The sequence below is a fragment of the Notothenia rossii genome (genome assembly GCF_949606895.1).
Source record: "Notothenia rossii genome assembly, chromosome: 6".
NCBI classification, from domain to species: Eukaryota; Metazoa; Chordata; class Actinopteri; order Perciformes; family Nototheniidae; genus Notothenia; species Notothenia rossii.
Window position 1 is genome coordinate 16,513,017 of NC_136909.1, and position 18,481 is coordinate 16,531,497.

The window sequence follows — 18,481 nt, forward strand, 5'->3', positions numbered from 1 at the left end:
CTCAGTTCTTGTTCTTGTTTTTTTTATGTTAAATTGTTTTTTTCTTTGGTAAAAGTGTGTTGCTGATTTATACATTTGTCCGAAGCTTTGTTAAAGTGTTTGTACTTTGTAATTCTCGTTTGCACTTCTCAGCCACCGTATAAATGCGCATAAAAACACATAAAAGCACAAACTAAACGCTCCTCAGCAGAGTTATATACACGCCTGCTGTGCTTTTCGGGGTGTCTGCGTGGGTGGAGTTAAACCATGCTCATCAGGCTCACACATCACCGCTTTTTCGCGCGGTGCCGAATTGCAAAACGAGCAACACCGTGTGTTGTTGTTGATATGTGAAACCTTAGCTTGTGTTAGCCACATCTTAATGCATCATGGTAAAGTAAGGGGTTTGATTTGATGACTGGCTGCGACTTTTGAGCCGCTGCTTTAGATTTTAACTTCACAAACAATATACAGCGTACATGTTAACTTGACGTTACGTGGTTATAGTGGTTTCTGTTAGAAGGGAGGGTGGTTTGTGGGTGTTGCTACTAGCTAACCTAACGTAACTAACGTTAACTTAAGCGAGCTAACGTTAGCTTAGCGAGCTGTCTGTTTTCACTTTCACCGTTACATTTAGACTTAGTTGTTTCAAATGTCTAACGCCACGGAAATGATCTTGGCACCCGAATGGGACGATGAAGAGCGGATGAATTTTATGTTCTCGGACTTCAATGAGAACCGAGATGTCAACACCACGGACTGGGACAGTAAGATGGACTTCTGGACGGCTCTGATTGTTAAAGCCTGCCGGGACCGAGGCACCGTGTGTGTCAGCCTGAAGGAGCTCAACAAGACCTTCAGGAGGAAAGAGAGATCCCCACTGGGCTTGGCAACTGTCATCCAGTCCATGGCCAGGTAAGAGTGTCAGTCACAGCTGGGTGTCTCTCTGGATCGATGTGGTTCAATCCTCTGTGTTTTTACCCTTTTCCAGATGTGGGAAGATCCAGAGGGAGTCAGAGTTTGCTGCCAACATGGACTGTGGCTGGCTGTCCTGGAGTGTGGGCCTGCTGCTGGTGAAGCCTCTCAAATGGACCTTCTCCACCCTTCTGGGTAGCAGCCAGGTGTCTTTGGAGGAGTCCTTTGTTGTCATTGAACTAGTGAAGGTTTGTTAAACTTCCTGATTCCTGAATTTGATACTATGATTGTGATGCTTGTTTATGTTATGGTAGTAGTAAAAGGCTGTGTGTTACACTACGCAGATGTTCTTATATTATTCTTCCTTCAGTTGTAGGTGCTAATTTAATCATTTAAACTAAACAAAGCATGCATCTGAATCAAAACTTAAACTTGTATGGGCCCTTTAAACACAGGTCAACAAATGCCACTCTGATGCTTTCTCTTTCCGTATCACAGGTATTACAGCCAGACTATAAAAGTTATCATGGCAGCTGCTATATCTAAAGATAGTTTATTATTTGTTTATTCAAATGACCATGAGACTGCATAAAATCCAGATAATGAAGTACAGGAAATGTTACAAAAATAATTGACAACAACAAGCATAGCATGAGCAGTAAACTACTAACCAATGAGTGGATAACACTAACAAAAGTAAAGAAACACATGCAAACATTATGATAAGGAAGTCTGAGGGGGAATTAGAAATGTTTGGGTTTGAAAAAGAGAAGATGATTAATCCATTTGAGAATTCATTTTGAGGAAGTTGAAAAAATAAAATGATGATGATAGAGAAAGAAGCAAGAACATATATTTATAAATGAACACACATATTTGATGAAAATGTATCTTATATACTGGAATAATGTTCAGTACAGTGGAGAGACTTTATATAGTTTCCAATCTTCCATTTTGTTTTCCAGGAGAAAGCAGCAGAATTACTCAAGGTGTACCGAAGCAGCGAGTTTTCCAGGTGCTCCATCATTTCATTTCAAGAGCTCTGTACTCTCTCTGCTGATGTCTGTGCGGATGAGAGCACGCTGTGCATGGCTCTCCTGCAGCTGCAGAGGGACAAGCAAGTGACGGTTTCATTGCACGAAGGAGAGAAGGTAAACAAACTGCTCATTTAAGAGAGAGAGAAAGCCTGTTGAGAGATCCTGTGCTGGTTGCTTTCATGTTTTAAGTGTCAACTGTTCTCATGTGTCTTCTTTACAGATTGTCAAGTTTTGTCAGGCTGGGCAGGATCACATTTCTCAAGTCAGCGATGTGGATATGGGCATCTACAAGCTGCAGCGCAGTCAGAAGCTTCTGGAAGAGCGGGTGGAGAAACTGGGCCTTGAGGCAGACAAGTACATCAAATCAAATATGAAACAGATAAAGAAAATGATTGATTCATTAATGACAGAAACATTTTAATATTATTTTACACAATGACATATGTGACCCGCTCTATTGAAATCAGTCGGAAGTCGCAACGACTCATTTCAAAATAAACGTGGATTTGCGTAAAAAATATTTTTTTCGGGGTTCGGGTGTTTTGTTTGATTTTAAACAAACAAAGTCTTGGCTTTCAGAATATTAAACTTGTTTTGGCAAATTCAGATGATAAATACAACTTTGAAGCTTGTGACGGCATAATTACAAGCGGAGAATGGAGTAATTTAACGTCGCAGCAGGCATAACAACAGCCGGTGTTTCTCGTGAGAGTTTTCCCCGGGAAACAAACGCAATACACACAAACGCAAAAATACACAAACACACACACACACGTATACACACACACACACTCGCGAGCTTCTCCCAGACCAGTAATCCAAACGAAAATATCTTCCCTCCGTAGTATTTTGATCATTTGCTAATAATCAATCAGATCGATGGATTCCAGAGAAGAGAAAACTTTGAAGGCCTTTTTCTCAAAATAATGACTCGGTGACAGTCATTATATAATGTGACATATTTCGCCTAATATTTGAAGTACAAAAACAATCCTGTTATCATTAGAAAGCTAGGAATATCCTCTTTCCAGCAGTGTATACAACTCAAAATGTGTCTTCGGGTCAATGCGACTGATTTCGATAGAGCAGGTCACATATAGTATTGTTCGTCAAAACGTGCTCCAATTGTGTGATAAAGCCATTAGTATGTTTTTTCCAGCTATTGAGCTCCTCAGAAGGACTGCATTGCATTTAAATGATGATCACTTCTAAAGCTTTGCCTGGTCTGTGTGCAGGTGCAAAGAGGAAGCAAGGCTACTGCTGAAAGAAGGAAAGAAATCACAGGTACTAATAACATTTAAGAGAAACAAATATAATCTGTGCAAACATGTAATGGCCCTGTGTTCAGTGGTAACATGTACTGTCTATCCCACAGGCACTGAGGTGTTTAAGAGGACGTAAGAGGGTAGAAAAGAGAGCCGAGAGCTTGTTTGCCAAACTGGAGTCCATCAGAGGAATCCTGGACAGAATAGCCCAGTCACAGACTGATAAGATGGTAAGAGGGAGAAGTCAACCCTTTCTGTGATGTTATCTCTACGTTAGTTATTAGTGGGTCTGCATCTTTAAAGCTGAGCAGGCGCAGTCTGTACACCATTTAAAACGTATCCCAGCAAATTCCCCCTGCTCAATTGCTGTGGTGAATGCGGCTTGTACACGTTCCTGGACTACATGAATACTGCATGCCATTACAACTGCATTTGTGAATACCATATAATATAGAACTACTTCACACATATCGGAGCATCTATCGAGTGATTCCTGACAGGCCTTGTTCGTTAACAGTTGATGATACAATAAAACGCTGACTGATCCATGCTTTGTTAAATTGGTGATGCCTCCTCCTGCTCATTTAAGAGATATATTCCTTATTGCTTCTGTTCAGATTGTCCTGGCTCCAGGACATGGAGCATAGCTAGTATCATGTGTAAAGGTGTGCTGAACATGTTTGTAGGTGATTCAAGCATATCAGGCCGGAGTGTCCGCCCTGAGACTGTCTCTGAAGGATGTGACCGTGGAGCGGGCTGAGAGCCTCGTGGATCAAATCCAGGAGGTACAGTAGCTGGTTATTTAAAGACAATTCATTATTTGTATTTTATACTTCAACAACTTTCAATGCATCTTTTCCATGATTCAACCAGTTATGTGACACTCAAGATGAGGTGAACCAAACGATATCCAGCGTGGCCAGCGCAGGTATGCCATACTGTTTGTGCCGGATCTTTAACACATTGTTTATATGATTGTCAAGGAGATCTAAGTTTTTTGTGTCTTTTTTTCTAGATGAAGACATAGATGAGTTGGAGGAGGAACTCAAATCTTTGATAGCTGAGTCAAAGCCGGATAGTATCTCAAGGTTCCCTGAGGTTCCAACCAACGTCCTGGGTTCCCCCGGGGGGCACAGCCTCGGGGGGTCCGACCTGCTTAGCTCTCTGCCTGCGGTGCCTTACAGCCCCCTGGATATTACCGATGAGCAGCTGGAGGAAGAATTAAATAACCTAAAACTCACAGATTCAGGTATCCACTTTCAGATTTCTCAGTTTTTCTTTATTGGACCTTGATATGAATGTTTTGAAGCAACATTTGGTCACCTCTCTGTCCAGGCTTTGAACAGGAGAAGAAGACATCTCCAGCCAGGAGATTAGAGCCTGCTCAGTGACGACACGGACAGAACATGGCAAGTTTAAAGCTCGACGTCAACATATCGAACTCTATCTCTTAAGACGTTTCTGTGAGCCAGGGTTCATAGAATGAGATAAAGTCATGAAAAACTACATAAGCAATTGCTACATCTTAACTGTAAGAGATGTTAAATAAATATATCAGGATGAAAACAAGGCACTTTCCTCAGTTAATGAACATACAAAGCCTTTTCTTTGGAGGCATGCCAAAAAGAAATGCTTTTCAGCTTGAAAGCTTTTAAATGTGTCATCAGGATCTGAAGAATCTCAAGTCAAAAGTAAACTTTTTAACAGTTTAAGATATTCTTTTTGGTATGCCACCACGAGGAATGCTTTTAATTTTGCGGCATTTTTGACAAGAGTGTGAACCAGTATATTTGTGGTTCGTGATGTGTGTTTATTGATGTCTTTAAACGTCCCTCATTGACTAATTGTGAAGTGTATTAAGTGGCCTTTGTACATGTTAAACTGAATATAAGAGAATATAATGCCAAATGATTAAACAAACAAGTATGTGAGGACTGAGAACTAAGTGAGTTTAACCAAATATGTTTCTCAAAAATAAAATGTATTTTAATCACTTCTGTGTTAGTGGTATTTATTTTTTCAACCAAGCAAAAGCAGTTGTATTTTTACAACTAACCTGGATTTAAATAGCAGACAACCTGCATACGACTTAGGAGTGTTTTCAAGGTAAGGTAAGTGGTTTAAACTTACTAACTAGTCATTATCCAGACTTGAAACAAAATAATGTTTGGTAGCTCTGTTAGAGAGGATGGAACTTTGCTTTTCAACTTAAAGGGGACCTATCATGCAAAATGCACTTTTTGATGTCTTTTATACATAAATATGTGTCCCGGGTGTGAACTCACGCAGCGTCAGAAAATAAAACCCTTTCTCTTTTCCTCCGTACCCAAATCTCTAAAAACGGGGGTACAATGGAGCTGATCCAGATTTGCGTCCGATATGACGAAATATCAGAAGTTTGGACCCACGGCACTATCAGAAAGTTGCTATCAGAAACAATGCCCGACTGTTTTGGACGTAATATAGTCGGTGTTTACATTAGCATCGCTAACACTCAGAGCTAACCTGTACTGCACAGAGCATGTGTGTGAAGAAGCAGGAAATAAAGAAGAACTCTCCTTGTGGTATAACCGGCAAGAGAGAAAGCCTTTGAGCTCCACACTGTTTCAGAAATAATCCTTGATAATCCATGATATGGCGTTTCATCACGGCAATATTTAGTTTAGACAGTAGCTGCCGGGTCCCGCATGAGCTCAGCCCCCTCCTCTTTTTTCTTTTCAATACATTTTTTAATTTGTTAAAGCTTTATACCCAAAATCAGCACTTTTGAAACAGGAAGTGAAATAGAGGGATATGAGGCATGGCTAGAATGGGTTATCTGTTCGGTATTTTGGTCAAAACACTTCATAGACATGTTTTTTATATATTTTTATATATCAGACCTATGCTATTGCCTAAAAATAGCATGATAGGTGCACTTTTAGTTTGAACATGTTTGATAACAGAAGTATTTATTATTATTTATTGCCTAGGTGTGCACATTGCTTTAGCCACAAGGGGTCACTGTTGTCCCTACAGATCATTTTTGATTGACCAGGTAATAATAAACTGCATGCTGTCAAATAGAGTTTTAGTAGCTTTACTGATTTCAAGCCCAGCCTCTGTATTGCTGAAACTTGAAATATATATGAAAGTCTTGTTCCACATATAATCAATGAAATGGGGTAGAATAAACAGCTTTGGTACAAAATCGTGACAATCTTTGTGCAAAATATCTTTGAATTAAGACTGAATTAGACCAAAAATGAATACACAAAAAACGTTATTGTAGCCGTGGCAGAACAGAGGATTAAATTAAAACCAGATATTTTTTAATATGTAGGCTTGTTTAGACGCAGAGAACATTAACATGTGATCTAGTTTAGAACGGAATTTAATTGAAATGGGTTTGGATTTCATTAATACATTACAAATCCATTCTAGGTATGTCATGGAAAGAGATGTTTAAACAAATGTTTCTTACTTTTTAAATCAGGTAATTGTGTCTTTAGCAATCATTATTTGTTTTAGTTTTTTAAAGAGTCTAGCAGTATTTTTGTTATCACATTTTCAATCCTTTTAGGCCCAGATTCAAGGCATTTGTGTGTGACTGTTGGGGAAAGTACAAGTTGTGTTCTTACTATATGGGTTTTCTGATGGGCATGATACTGTGTGTGACTTTGCACAGTGTGACCTTGCAGCTGCCTCCTCGTAGATAGCAGAAGGCATAATTGATGTTGTTGATACCAACGAGAGGACACATACGCTGTCTCCTCTCCTCTTTGAGGGGCAAAGAGCAACATTGCTTTTCCAGAGATGTCCCAACACCTTCCCGACACCTGCTGACGCCAAAACGATTTATGACCCCGTGTGGTACCTCCTGACTTTAGACTATAAGCTTGATGCTACTTTCTGCTCCTTTGAGCAGCATTTACTCATGTGTGTGAGTTGAACCATATCCTTTGTATGTGACTCTGCTCCTTCTTGCAAGAATAAATTAGTACCTGATTATTGATTCTCAACCCAGTGTCGAGTGAATGTGAAATGTGCTTAATTGTTTTAAGGAGATTAAAAATGTCCAAATAGTAAGTTATTGATGGGCATTTTTAAAACTTCTAGGTTTTTTTTATTTTAAATAAATAAATCCAAAGCTTAAATAATGTGTCACCCTGCAGGGTATTTGTGTTAATGTTTGATGAAAGTATGTTGTATTTTCCATGTTTCACCTTCACTCTTTACACGGCTTTTACTGTGAATCTAGGAGGACTCCTAGTGGCCAATAGTGATAGAACACACTTGTGTGTAGATAATGACATTGGTGGTCAATGTCAGTAAGATCATGATCTTAGGTTGCTGTGACACAATAAGTAATATTATTGGTTTTTGAATTCGACAGTTAATCACTTTTCCCCTCCGTGATAAGCGGCTCTGGAATGCACTTTACTGAAATACTGCCATTTACAGTGGGGCAAAAAAGTATTTAGTCAGCCACCAGTTGTGCAAGTTCTCCCACTTAAAAAGATGAGAGGCCTGTAATTTTCATCCTAGGTATACCTCAACTATGAGAGACAAAATGAGGAAAAAAAAATCCAGAAAATCATATTGTCTGATTTTTAAAGAATCTATTTGCAAATTATGGTGGAAAATAAGTATTTGGTCACCGACAAACAAACACGATTTCTGGCTCTCACAGACCGGTAACTTCTTCTTTAAGAGCCTCCTCTGTCCTCCACTTGTTAACTGTATTAATGGCACCTGTTTGAACTCGTTATCAGTATAAAAGACACCTGTCCACAACCTCAAACAGTCACACTCCAAACTCCACTATGGCCAAGACCAAAGAGCTGTCAAAGGACACCAGAAACAAAATGGTAGACCTGCACCAGGCTGGGAAGACTGAATCTGCAATAGGTAAGCAGCTTGGTGTGAAGAAATCAACTGTGGGAGCAATTATTAGAAAATGAAAGACATACAAGACCACTGATAATCTCCCTTGATCTGGGGCTCCACGCAAGATCTCACCCCGTGGGGTCAAAATGATCACAAGAACCACACGGGGGGACCTAGTCAATGACCTGCAGAGAGCTGGGACCAAAGTAACAAAGGCTACCATCAGTAACACACTACGCCGCCAGGGACTCAAATCTTGCAGTGCCAGAGGTGTCCCCCTGCTTAAGCCAGTACATGTCCAGGCCCGTCTGAAGTTTGCGAGAGAGCATTTAGATGATCCAGAAGAGGATTGGGAGAATGTCATATGGTCAGATGAAACCAAAATAGAACTTTTTGGTAAAAACTCTAGATGTGTTTGGAGGAGAAAAGAATGCCGAGTTTCATCCAAAGAACACCAACCTTACGAAGCCACTCCTTCGTTGCCCGGGCGGTGTGTTTGGGATCATTGTCATGCTGAAAGACCCAGCCACGTTTCATCTTCAATGCCCTTGCTTGATGGAAGGAGGTTGTCACTCAAAATCTCACGATACATGGCCCCATTCATTCTTTCCTTTACACTGATCAGTCGTCCTCGTCCCTTTGCAGAAAAACAGCCCCAAAGCATGATGTTTCCACCCCCATGTTTCACAGTAGGTATGGTGTTCTTTGGATGCAACTCAGCATTCTTTCTCCTCCAAACACGTCTAGAGTTTTTACCAAAAAGTTCTATTTTGGTTTCATCTGACCATATGACATTCTCCCAATCCTCTTCTGGATCATCTAAATGCTCTCTAGCAAACTTCAGACGGGCCTGGACATGTACTGGCTTAAGCAGGGGGACACGTCTGGCACTGCAGGATTTGAGTCCCTGGCGGCGTAGTGTGTTACTGATGGTAGCCTTTGTCCCAGCTCTCTGCAGGTCATTGACTAGGTCCCCCCGTGTGGTTCTGGGATTTTTGCTCACCGTTCTTGTGATCATTTTGACCCCACGGGGTGAGATCTTGCGTGGAGCCCCAGGTCGAGGGAGATTATCAGTGGTCTTGTATGTCTTCCATTTTCTAATAATTGCTCCCTCAGTTGATTTCTTCACACCAAGCTGCTTACCTATTGCAGATTCAGTCTTCCCAGCCTGGTGCAGGTCTACAATTTGTTTCTGGTGTCCTTTGACAGCTCTTTGGTCTTGGCCATAGTGGAGTTTGGAGTGTGACTGTTTGAGGTTGTGGACAGGTCTCTTTTATACTGATAACGAGTTCAAACAGGTGCCATTAATACAGTTAACAAGTGGAGGACAGAGGAGGCTCTTAAAGAAGAAGTTATAGGTCTGTGAGAGCCAGAAATCTTGTTTGTTTGTTATTGACCAAATACTTATTTTCCACCATAATTTGCAAATAGATTCTTTAAAAATCAGACAATGTGATTTTCTGGATTTTTTTTTTTCTCATTTTGTCTCTCATAATTGAGGTATACCTAGGATGAAAATTACAGGCCTCTCATCTTTTTAAGTGGGAGAACTTGCACAATTGGTGGCTGACTAAATACTTTTTTGCCCCACTGTAAATAACAATAACAGAATGCAATGATGTTTATCTCGAGGCTCAACACCTTACTAGGTCAAGTCAATACGCTCCTATCCTTAAAATGTTCACACATCTTTACAAAAAGGAGCCAAGTCACCATTTAAAAAAAGAAGCATTGCTTTATTGTACGGTTTCATGTTTACCTCAAGGACAAGTGATAATAATGTGAAAAGCCGGCTATTAGTTGATTATAATTACCGTCATCTTGGTGCAGGATCTACTGTCAATATCTGAGGGTGCTATTGTGTGCTCTATTAAACAATAAGTAAAAAAAAGAATTCATTACAAATGTACAGCCTTTATAAAGTACAGGTAATAATATCACAAAATCCTATTACAGCAGTGTTTTCAAAAATGCTCTTGTATCACAAATTACATTAGTGGATATTGTTTAAGCCAAAACTGAATTCTCTCAGTAGCCTTTAATGTCTCTCATTTAGACACACACTCACTCTTCTTACACACACACACACACACACACACACACACACACACACACACACACACACACACACACACACACACACACACACACACACACACACACACACACACACACACACACACACACACACACACACACACACACACACACACACACACACACACACACACACACACACACACACACACACACACACACACACACACACACACACAAATATTCGCCCTGCTCACCACTTTGTACTGGATGTACACATGTGCATCACTGCTGCAGGCTAACAAAAGAAAGGTGAAATTACAGCTCTTTCACCAGCAAATCTCCATTGCACATGTTTGCAGCTCGTACCTACAGTAACGGTAATATATCACCGATATCACAAGAAGATGAAAGACATTGGGGGAGTATTAGTTTAATAACTTCAGTTCTATCCTACGTAGCTGCAGACATCTGGGTATATAGTGTGTTGATATGTCCAGACTGTTGTGAAGCAGACAGAGATATGTAAAGATAAATATGAGCCATGACTTCACTGCACAGCTTGTCTATGGTCGATCCGGTCGAGCAGGCACTGATGCAGATATTTGGCTGAGGATTTGTTGCACCGCATAAGACAAAATGAAGAGAAAATCAAAGGAAAAAATCAAGATGTGTAAAGTACAATATCTCATTGGTTTGTAAATAAGAAACGTTTGGCATGCTTTATAGTAGTCACTTTCTAATGTATTATAAGAGAAAACAAGTCTTTATGGAATACCATGAACAGAATTGAGTAGTTTGTTTCATATTGCAGTGTAAAAAGCAGGCTACACAGTGGGTCAGGCTCCATCCTGCAGTTGCAGTGTTATACAGTAGATGTGTTGCTGTGCATGTTAGCTTCACAGTGTTAAACTGTCCTGTCGGTTCCCGAGCGCTTCCTCACGACCTTCTCGTCTTTGACCTGGTCCACTGCCAGAGTCTCCAGCTCTGCCTGCGGGGGGGCCATGGGAGAGGTGCTGTGGGAGATGCGGTGCGCCACACCGACATGAGCCCTGTACTGCCGGTCCCGGGCGGGGCTGTGGCGAGGGCTGGACGCAGCCCCCAGGGGAGTGAGGGGGGAGCGCTCAGAGGCGATGGGAGGGATAACGGCAGGTCGCTCCCGCACCTGTGGTTCTGGAGAGTCTCTCCCGGCCTGCAGGAAGGGTGTGGGGTCGGGCATGGCCTCTACCGTCTCCCGCATGACCATCCGCCTGCCGTCTGAGCTGAGCCGATACACCTCCGTCAGCTCTGGGTGAAGGGGCTGTGAGAGGCTCTTCTTCATACGGCGCCGCGGGGTTTCAGGCTGCCTGTCTTTGGCCGGTGGAGGCGTGGGCTTGTAAGATGTGACTGGACTGACGTTGGGGCTGGCCTCAGATGAACTGCCGGCTAACAGCTTCTTCTTGGTGGCGTGAAGCTGCGAGGTCAGGTAAGCAATCGTGCTGGCTCTCTGTTCCAGCTCCCCGGACAGAACAGCCAGCTTGTGGCTTTTCATCTTGAGCTCCTCCAGGTACTTCTTCTCCCTCTCCTTTATGGTGTTTTCCAGGACGGAGATCATAGCGTTCTTCTGCTCAAGGTCCCTGAGCAGCTCTGTGTTCTCCTCCTCCTTCTTCTTCAGCTGGACCTCCAGCTCCTCACATCTCCTTTGCAGCTCCTTGCAGCGGGCCTCACCGCTGTCTGGACACACATAACAACAACAAAACCGGTTAAAACTGGTGTTTGCGTGGTGTCTCACTTAAGTGCACACACATGAGTGCACACAATAAAAGAATAGAGACAGAGACATTTATATCCACTAGACTGGAGCAATCATTAGTACATTAAGCTCAGACACTGACAGAGACAGTGTGCTCCTATGGAGAGTCCTCTGCAGCAGGGAGCTCTAGTCTCACGTTACAGATCTGGTAGACGGAAAGGGCGCTGCTCTGCTCTGACCTTCATCATTGGGCCCATCCTGCTCTGCCACACCCAGTTAGAGCTCATACAGCTATGTACATGCGCAAACAACTTGGAATACAAAAGTTAAAGGAGCCCTATTATACTGTTTTTCATCAATATATTATAGGTCTCAGATATATACAAACATGTCTCTGAAGTGTTTGGCTCCGAACACCAAACAGATCATTAGAGCATCCCATAATCCCCTCTGTTTCAGCCCTGTTTCAAAAGTGCTGATTCTCTGTCTGTTACTTTAGATGAAAATAAGGAGCCACTCCCCACGCCCCTCTGAGAGATATTTGGTTCAAAAAACCACAATGGTTGATAAGGTGGGGGGGTGTTTGGCTAATGGTTAAACAAGCCAAAAAAAAATGATGACATCATAAAGAGGCCAAAATCAGATTTTCATATAAATGGATCAGGACAAAAAGAGAGCGAATCGCCATGGCGACACATATTTATGTATAAAATATGCACAAATCTGTCACAATATGTACATTCTCAATGTCTTGTTTACATTAACAGTCCCTAATTTCAGTCTTCTATAACTACTATTGATTGTTTTTGTAGGAGCCGGTTTCCCCTATTTTTCTAAATGGGTGGAGCTGGTACATTTCCCCCCCCAGTTGGAGCAGCTGAGCCCTGCTGCACTAAGCAGGTTGCAGGCTGTGCATTAGCGCTGTGACAGATAATCTCATTTCCTGCACTCCAATCTCTGAGATATCCCACGCTAACATGATAGTGCCTCTAGCTGGAGGCCCTGACAATATTGCTCAGATCTAGGCCAGCCATGTTCAGAAGCCTACGACACGTAGAGATCCTGCTGAGGCGCAGCATGCTTCATGCTCAGTTACTCTCAGCAGGGGGGTCATCAGCAGCATGTAAATAAATTAAAGTGCCTTCCAGGGGCCTCCCTGACTGTACTGGGCCGTACTTTAACCCAGTATAAAGACAGTGGAGCTGGGGCTGAATCAGACCAGTGTTGTGACTCCATGACATGACCATGGTAACGTGGGGGGAGGGGTAGTGAGCAATGAGCAGCAGGGTGTCTGACATTGCAATGCTTCCTGGGTTTGACTTTGTTACCAGGATACAGACAGAGCCCTCTGCTCTCAGGCCTGTCTCACACAGACCCTATTTCAGAGAAAACCCCAGATGTATAGCATCTTCTGTTGTAGAGCCTTGTCTGTTGTTGTGGTACGCTTTCACAGTTTGAATCACTTGTTTCAAAATAAAATGTTCCGAGAAGATATACAAGAGTTAATATCATTATCCAACCAGGAGGAAAAGTTACAAAAACCTGATGCATTTCTCAGTAAATCTAATTGACAGAGTGATGGAAAAACTGTTCGGAATCTGGACATGAATTAACGTGTTTGTTTGTGAACTGTGCAGCAAGATGGGGCTTACCTGAGGAATCAGAGCTTCTCACAGTGAGCTCATATGTCAGATCTGTGAAAAAAGGAAAGTGGTTACAAGTGAGTATTCATTTAACAAGATTAGTGAGAGTTCCTCTGCAGCTTTAGGAACAGGTAAGCCAAGGATACTTTATCAGGGATAAAGAGTACAGTGTCCTGATGTGACCATCTTTATATCCTGGCTTTGTGGAAGAATATATCTGTTACTGATGGGATGCTCGATACAGGTTCTGCTTTGCTCCAGTGCAGTGAACTCACTCAGGCTTGAGTGCATTTCCCCTAAGTCATCATATTATCTCTAAAAGCTTTAATAGTGGCACCACAGTGTCTTGTTGACTTTCAGTCTCACGTATCCATGTAGGTTATACCTCAAGTATACTTTACTGTTTCTTTTGTTGTTTTTATAGGTGTTCTTATGCGGCTTCCTCTCTTTCTCTAAAGGAATAGTATGGAGAAATTGCCAAAAAACAATACTAACTAAAGAAAATCCCTCTCAATCGTCTCAAAAGGTGTGTGGCTGTTCTCCACTTACTAGCCTTTGATCCTTCATTAATAATGTAATTGTTACAAATGCATGTGTGACGGTACAACTGTCCATATTCAAGACAGCAAAGGATAAGTGAATTGAGTCTGAAGCGGCGCTAAACTGCAAAAATACCCATTCTTATATTGTTTTGTCTTTTACCGCTGGCTTGGCAACATGAGGAGAAGAGAGGGGCTACTTGTGCTCACCTGTGCATTGCTGTTGCAATCTGCGGATCTCTGTGTGTAGACCCTTCAACGTGCTGGCATGGTCCTGCTGCAGGAAGAGCAGGTTCTTCTGGGCACTGTGCAGCTGATTCTCCAGTGTTACATTTGATGATGCCATGGCTGATGAGAGAGAGAGAGAGAGAGAGAGAGAGAGAGAGAGAGAGAGAGAGAGAGAGAGAGAGAGAGAGAGAGAGAGAGAGAGAGAGAGAGAGAGAGAGAGAACATAATGAAAAGTCAATCCCTCTAGCAAATAGCCTTTTAATTCTCACCATTTGACTATAAAATATATGGGATGTGCTCCAATTTTGTTTCGTTTGGGAACCGGCCAAAACAATCTGCTTTAGATGACAGATGAACAAATCACTTTTGGATAATAACATCCAACCCATTTGCAATTGAGGAAATCTGGCACTTCTACTAGCCAATACATTGTAATTTTAAACCTGTCCATTGACAAAACAGAGCATCAAAAACATGCTGAGGAAAAGCGAGGAGGCACATTTATTAAAATTCTGCGCAGGTGTGTAGGCAATCATCGTTAATGGCTAGGTCAAGGCTACGGTGAGACTGTAACAGAGAAACGCTAAGTGACCATAAATAGGCAGCCAGGGTTTTGCTTGCTGTATTTATCAACCAATTACTGACATGAAGCTATTGATTGAGAGCCTGAGAGTAAGCAGTCGTAACAATAATCTAATCTACACTGTAAATTGTAATTTTATTAGGAAAGAGGATGGAAACATTTTTTCCTCAGTACTGACGATAATATGACGACAAAGTTCAATTCTTAACACTGGCTTCTCTTCACATAAATACATATAACACATGTGCACGAATAACGTCTCTTTCTGCACTAAAATATTCTCTTTCAGTGTCAATTCAAATCATGGTCAATTACAGCAACGACGACAGAGAATCCCAGCTGAACACATTGGCTGACATCACAATGACACTGGGTGCGGCATGAAGGCCACCAGTCTCAAGCTGCCAAGTGAGAGGAAGAGAAACAATCACTCAGTCCCAACATCTCCACCCTCTGCCAGACAACCGTACTTGGCTGAGAGCTGATAGCACATTGATCCCCTCCTGAGTGCGGAGAAAGCCTCTCCCTGCATATATAAGTGTGCTTCAATAAAACATCCCAGAGCTCCTCACTCTTACATCATCAGCTCACTAACATGAATTATAAATCCCATAACACAACGCTGGACACATTTCCTGGTTCCAACAATCTTCTGTGTGATCTTTTCCCCCCACATGACTTACAGATCAAAAGAAAAGCATGTGATTATCAAAACACAAATGGGTTATCACAGATACAGCCCGTGATGTTCCATAAAGACTGGAGACATGATCTATTATTGATGAGTAATGTGGAGTCCTTCCGATAAACCCTGCTCTGCAAGCACATCACTCGTCCCAGCTCTTTCCTAGAATAGCTTGGATAGCTTTCAATTTGCAAAGGCATGACCTCACCTCAAAACATGGCTCATACCATAGCGTGGCAGAGGAGGATATGACTTCAGTGATTAGAGAAAGACATTACAAAGGGTAAATCTCTTTGTTCAGGGACAATGCAGTGGGTTAATCTTTAAGGACAGAGATTAATGTCATACCAGAGGGAGATGTCTGCATTTCTTCCAAAAACACAAACCAGCATTTCCCCATACAGAGAACATAAATAATCAATGAACTGCAGCAGCATGAAACACTAGCTAGTAGCTACCAACCTTAGCCTAAACAAGAGCTTAGAAGTCCGTCTCTGAGCATAAAAATGTCCATAATTATATTTGCCTTATATACATACTAAGTGCAGTTACTTAATAAAATCATCAGCCTAGTGTACACCATTAACATAGACTCGCTAACTATACTGCAATTAATCAACACTGTCACGTTACCTTGTATGTTTTGTCTTAATATCATCATATTGTGTATTACTATATTACTTTTTTCATTCTGTTCTTATTTTTGTTCTTTGTCTGTTTGTTTATTTATTAATATATCTATATATATTTATTTATTAATCCATACTACTGTTCACTTTCAGCTACTGTTACAACATCATTATTCCTGTTTAATGTCTTCTCTTTTATAGTTACTAGTAGTTTAGAGCAAATATTGTAATAACTAACCTACTCCAAGCACACGTTTATATATAACAAATTATTTAATCACCCCACACGTTAACACTATTGCGAATACATAGAAAACATATAAACAACTCACCAGTATAACCACTAAAAACAATGCATACAGGACACGAGGAGCTACGTGTTACACGGCAGGGATGCTCTCCACAGCCCTTTTAATTTCAGCACCTGCATTGCGGACAGCACCACAAACCCACATTTCAGAGCAAACTGCTGCCTGTCCTGGCCATAACGTCACCTACCAGAGGATCATCACTTCACAAAACGTTATTGTGAAACTTTAAACAGATATATCCTTCAGAAAAATGCCTTCTTTGAAAATATCCAACGTTAGTAGTCTCAAACCGAAGCTAGCCAGCGATGCCTGTGTGGACGGCTTCACAAAGCGTCACTTTGCCTTGTTGTTTTATGACCTGATGGACAGTAACATGCCATCACTGCATCTCCTCCGGTCATCACAAAGGCTGTCCTTGCAGATAATGCTATCTACTGCAGCTGTCCAGGGAGGAGCTGTCCAGTTTTAACAACAGAAAACAAGCTAGTCCCACTATAAGCTCCACCGAAAGGGAAAAAACGTCCAGCCAAATTCCCATTGCAATCTTTCCAACAAATAATAGCCGGCTACCCACAGCAAGAAATACACCAATTTAACAATATATACATTGTTTTTGTGGCATTGGGGAGGGGTCCTGGTAAATTCGGCATACGTTGAATCCACCTAACTGGAGTTGATTTTAATAAAAGCCAGGGATTTTGCAACATTTGGCAGATTTGAGCAGCTTCCACAATGAATTAAGATGTTTCTGGTAAAGAAACAACAGACATACCATAACGGGGTGGAAATATCACTGAAGTAAACCTGCTTGGATGCTGATTTGAAATATGTCCGCTTAGTTACGCAAATAAAATATAAGAATAAAATACAGACATTTTAATGAAACATCTCCCCACAGAGGGAGCTTTAATTTTGCTAGCCTAGCTGGACAGCTAACGACGCTACAACAACACATTATCTCATTGATTGCTTACCTTGTGGCTAAATGAACGCAGTCGTCGAATATGTTGTGAAAGGTTGAAGATGATCGTTGAGAGAGAGACGAGCCCCACCGGCTAACAGCGTCCTGCCTCCCGGGGCATGTCGGTGATGCTGACAGGGGCTTCGCCTCTCGGTCGGCTGCGAGGGGAGGGCGGCTGTGTCACTGTCATCTCCCTGAGCTACGAGACACAATACAGCGATGCATCATGGGAAACCAGAGAAAAATCATAATGTTGGCCTAGAAGACATCCAACAGTCATTTACTATAATCATGACCTTCAACATAATTATTATACTTAATTGTTTTTTAAACAATTAGTACAAGAGCCGGAATAAAGGTGTTACTAACCTTGCAGGACATGAAATGTTGAAGCAGCAGTTTTCAGGGAGGTGCTAGGGACTTTAGTCACCAGCGTCATCTCCATAGCAACAGAATATGTCACCTGTTCAATCCTGATGCTTTCCCGCCCCCTAGTGCCAGCACAGGAGTATAGCATTACAGCGATTAAGTCAGATATCTGGTCATTGTTGAAAGCTTACTACACTGTAAAGTGTCAGATTTAATGTCTACTCAATGCCAAACTGCCAAAATGAAGTAAATTAATGAAAGTGTATGAAAGCTGTTGGCTAGAGTACAGCTGGTTGACAGCAGAGGGTAGTATTGCCCTTTAGTGGCAGAGTAGCAATACTGCAACAGCATTACTCTTTCTCATGCTACTATTTTCGAATCCTTTTTTTTCTTCTAAATCTGTCAGTATTTGGGCTCTGATTCTCATCTTACCATTATTCTTTTCTATTATAATGATACAATTAGACTTTGATCAACAAATGCTGCTAGATGTCTCTGCTATCGGCCAAATATAGTGCGGCGTGCTGTTGAAAAACTTTTGCCTTCCCATTTGTTTGACGTCTTCTACATTCTTGAGCATAGCCTACTGCTGCAGTGTGGGGTTGGGTAAATAATGCACACCTAATGCAACTATTCACGTAGATATGAATCTGTTAAGATTGACACAGGCTTTATTAGAATCCAGATTGCAAACAAGTG

General features: G+C 41.6%; 2 protein-coding genes across 2 annotated transcripts; one reads left to right on the top strand and one right to left on the bottom strand.

The window, feature by feature from the left end:
• Positions 1–84: 84 nt before the first annotated feature.
• Positions 85–5,189, top strand: chmp7 (charged multivesicular body protein 7). The gene is made up of 10 exons (XM_079687374.1): positions 85–894; positions 971–1,142; positions 1,860–2,045; positions 2,152–2,285; positions 3,167–3,215; positions 3,307–3,426; positions 3,883–3,981; positions 4,070–4,124; positions 4,212–4,445; positions 4,532–5,189. The coding sequence occupies exons 1-10, from the start codon at positions 632–634 to the stop codon at positions 4,585–4,587; spliced, it is 1,368 nt and encodes a 455-aa protein (XP_079543500.1). The 5' UTR covers positions 85–631; the 3' UTR covers positions 4,588–5,189.
• A 4,591-nt stretch (positions 5,190–9,780) lies between these two features.
• On the bottom strand, positions 9,781–17,612 carry ccdc92 (coiled-coil domain containing 92). The gene is made up of 4 exons (XM_079688009.1): positions 17,427–17,612; positions 14,227–14,364; positions 13,487–13,528; positions 9,781–11,815 (listed from the first exon to the last, which is right to left on the bottom strand). Exons 2-4 carry the CDS (start codon positions 14,360–14,362, stop codon positions 11,010–11,012), a joined length of 984 nt encoding a protein of 327 aa, XP_079544135.1. The 5' UTR covers positions 14,363–14,364; positions 17,427–17,612; the 3' UTR covers positions 9,781–11,009.
• Between the last annotated feature and the right edge of the window lie 869 nt (positions 17,613–18,481).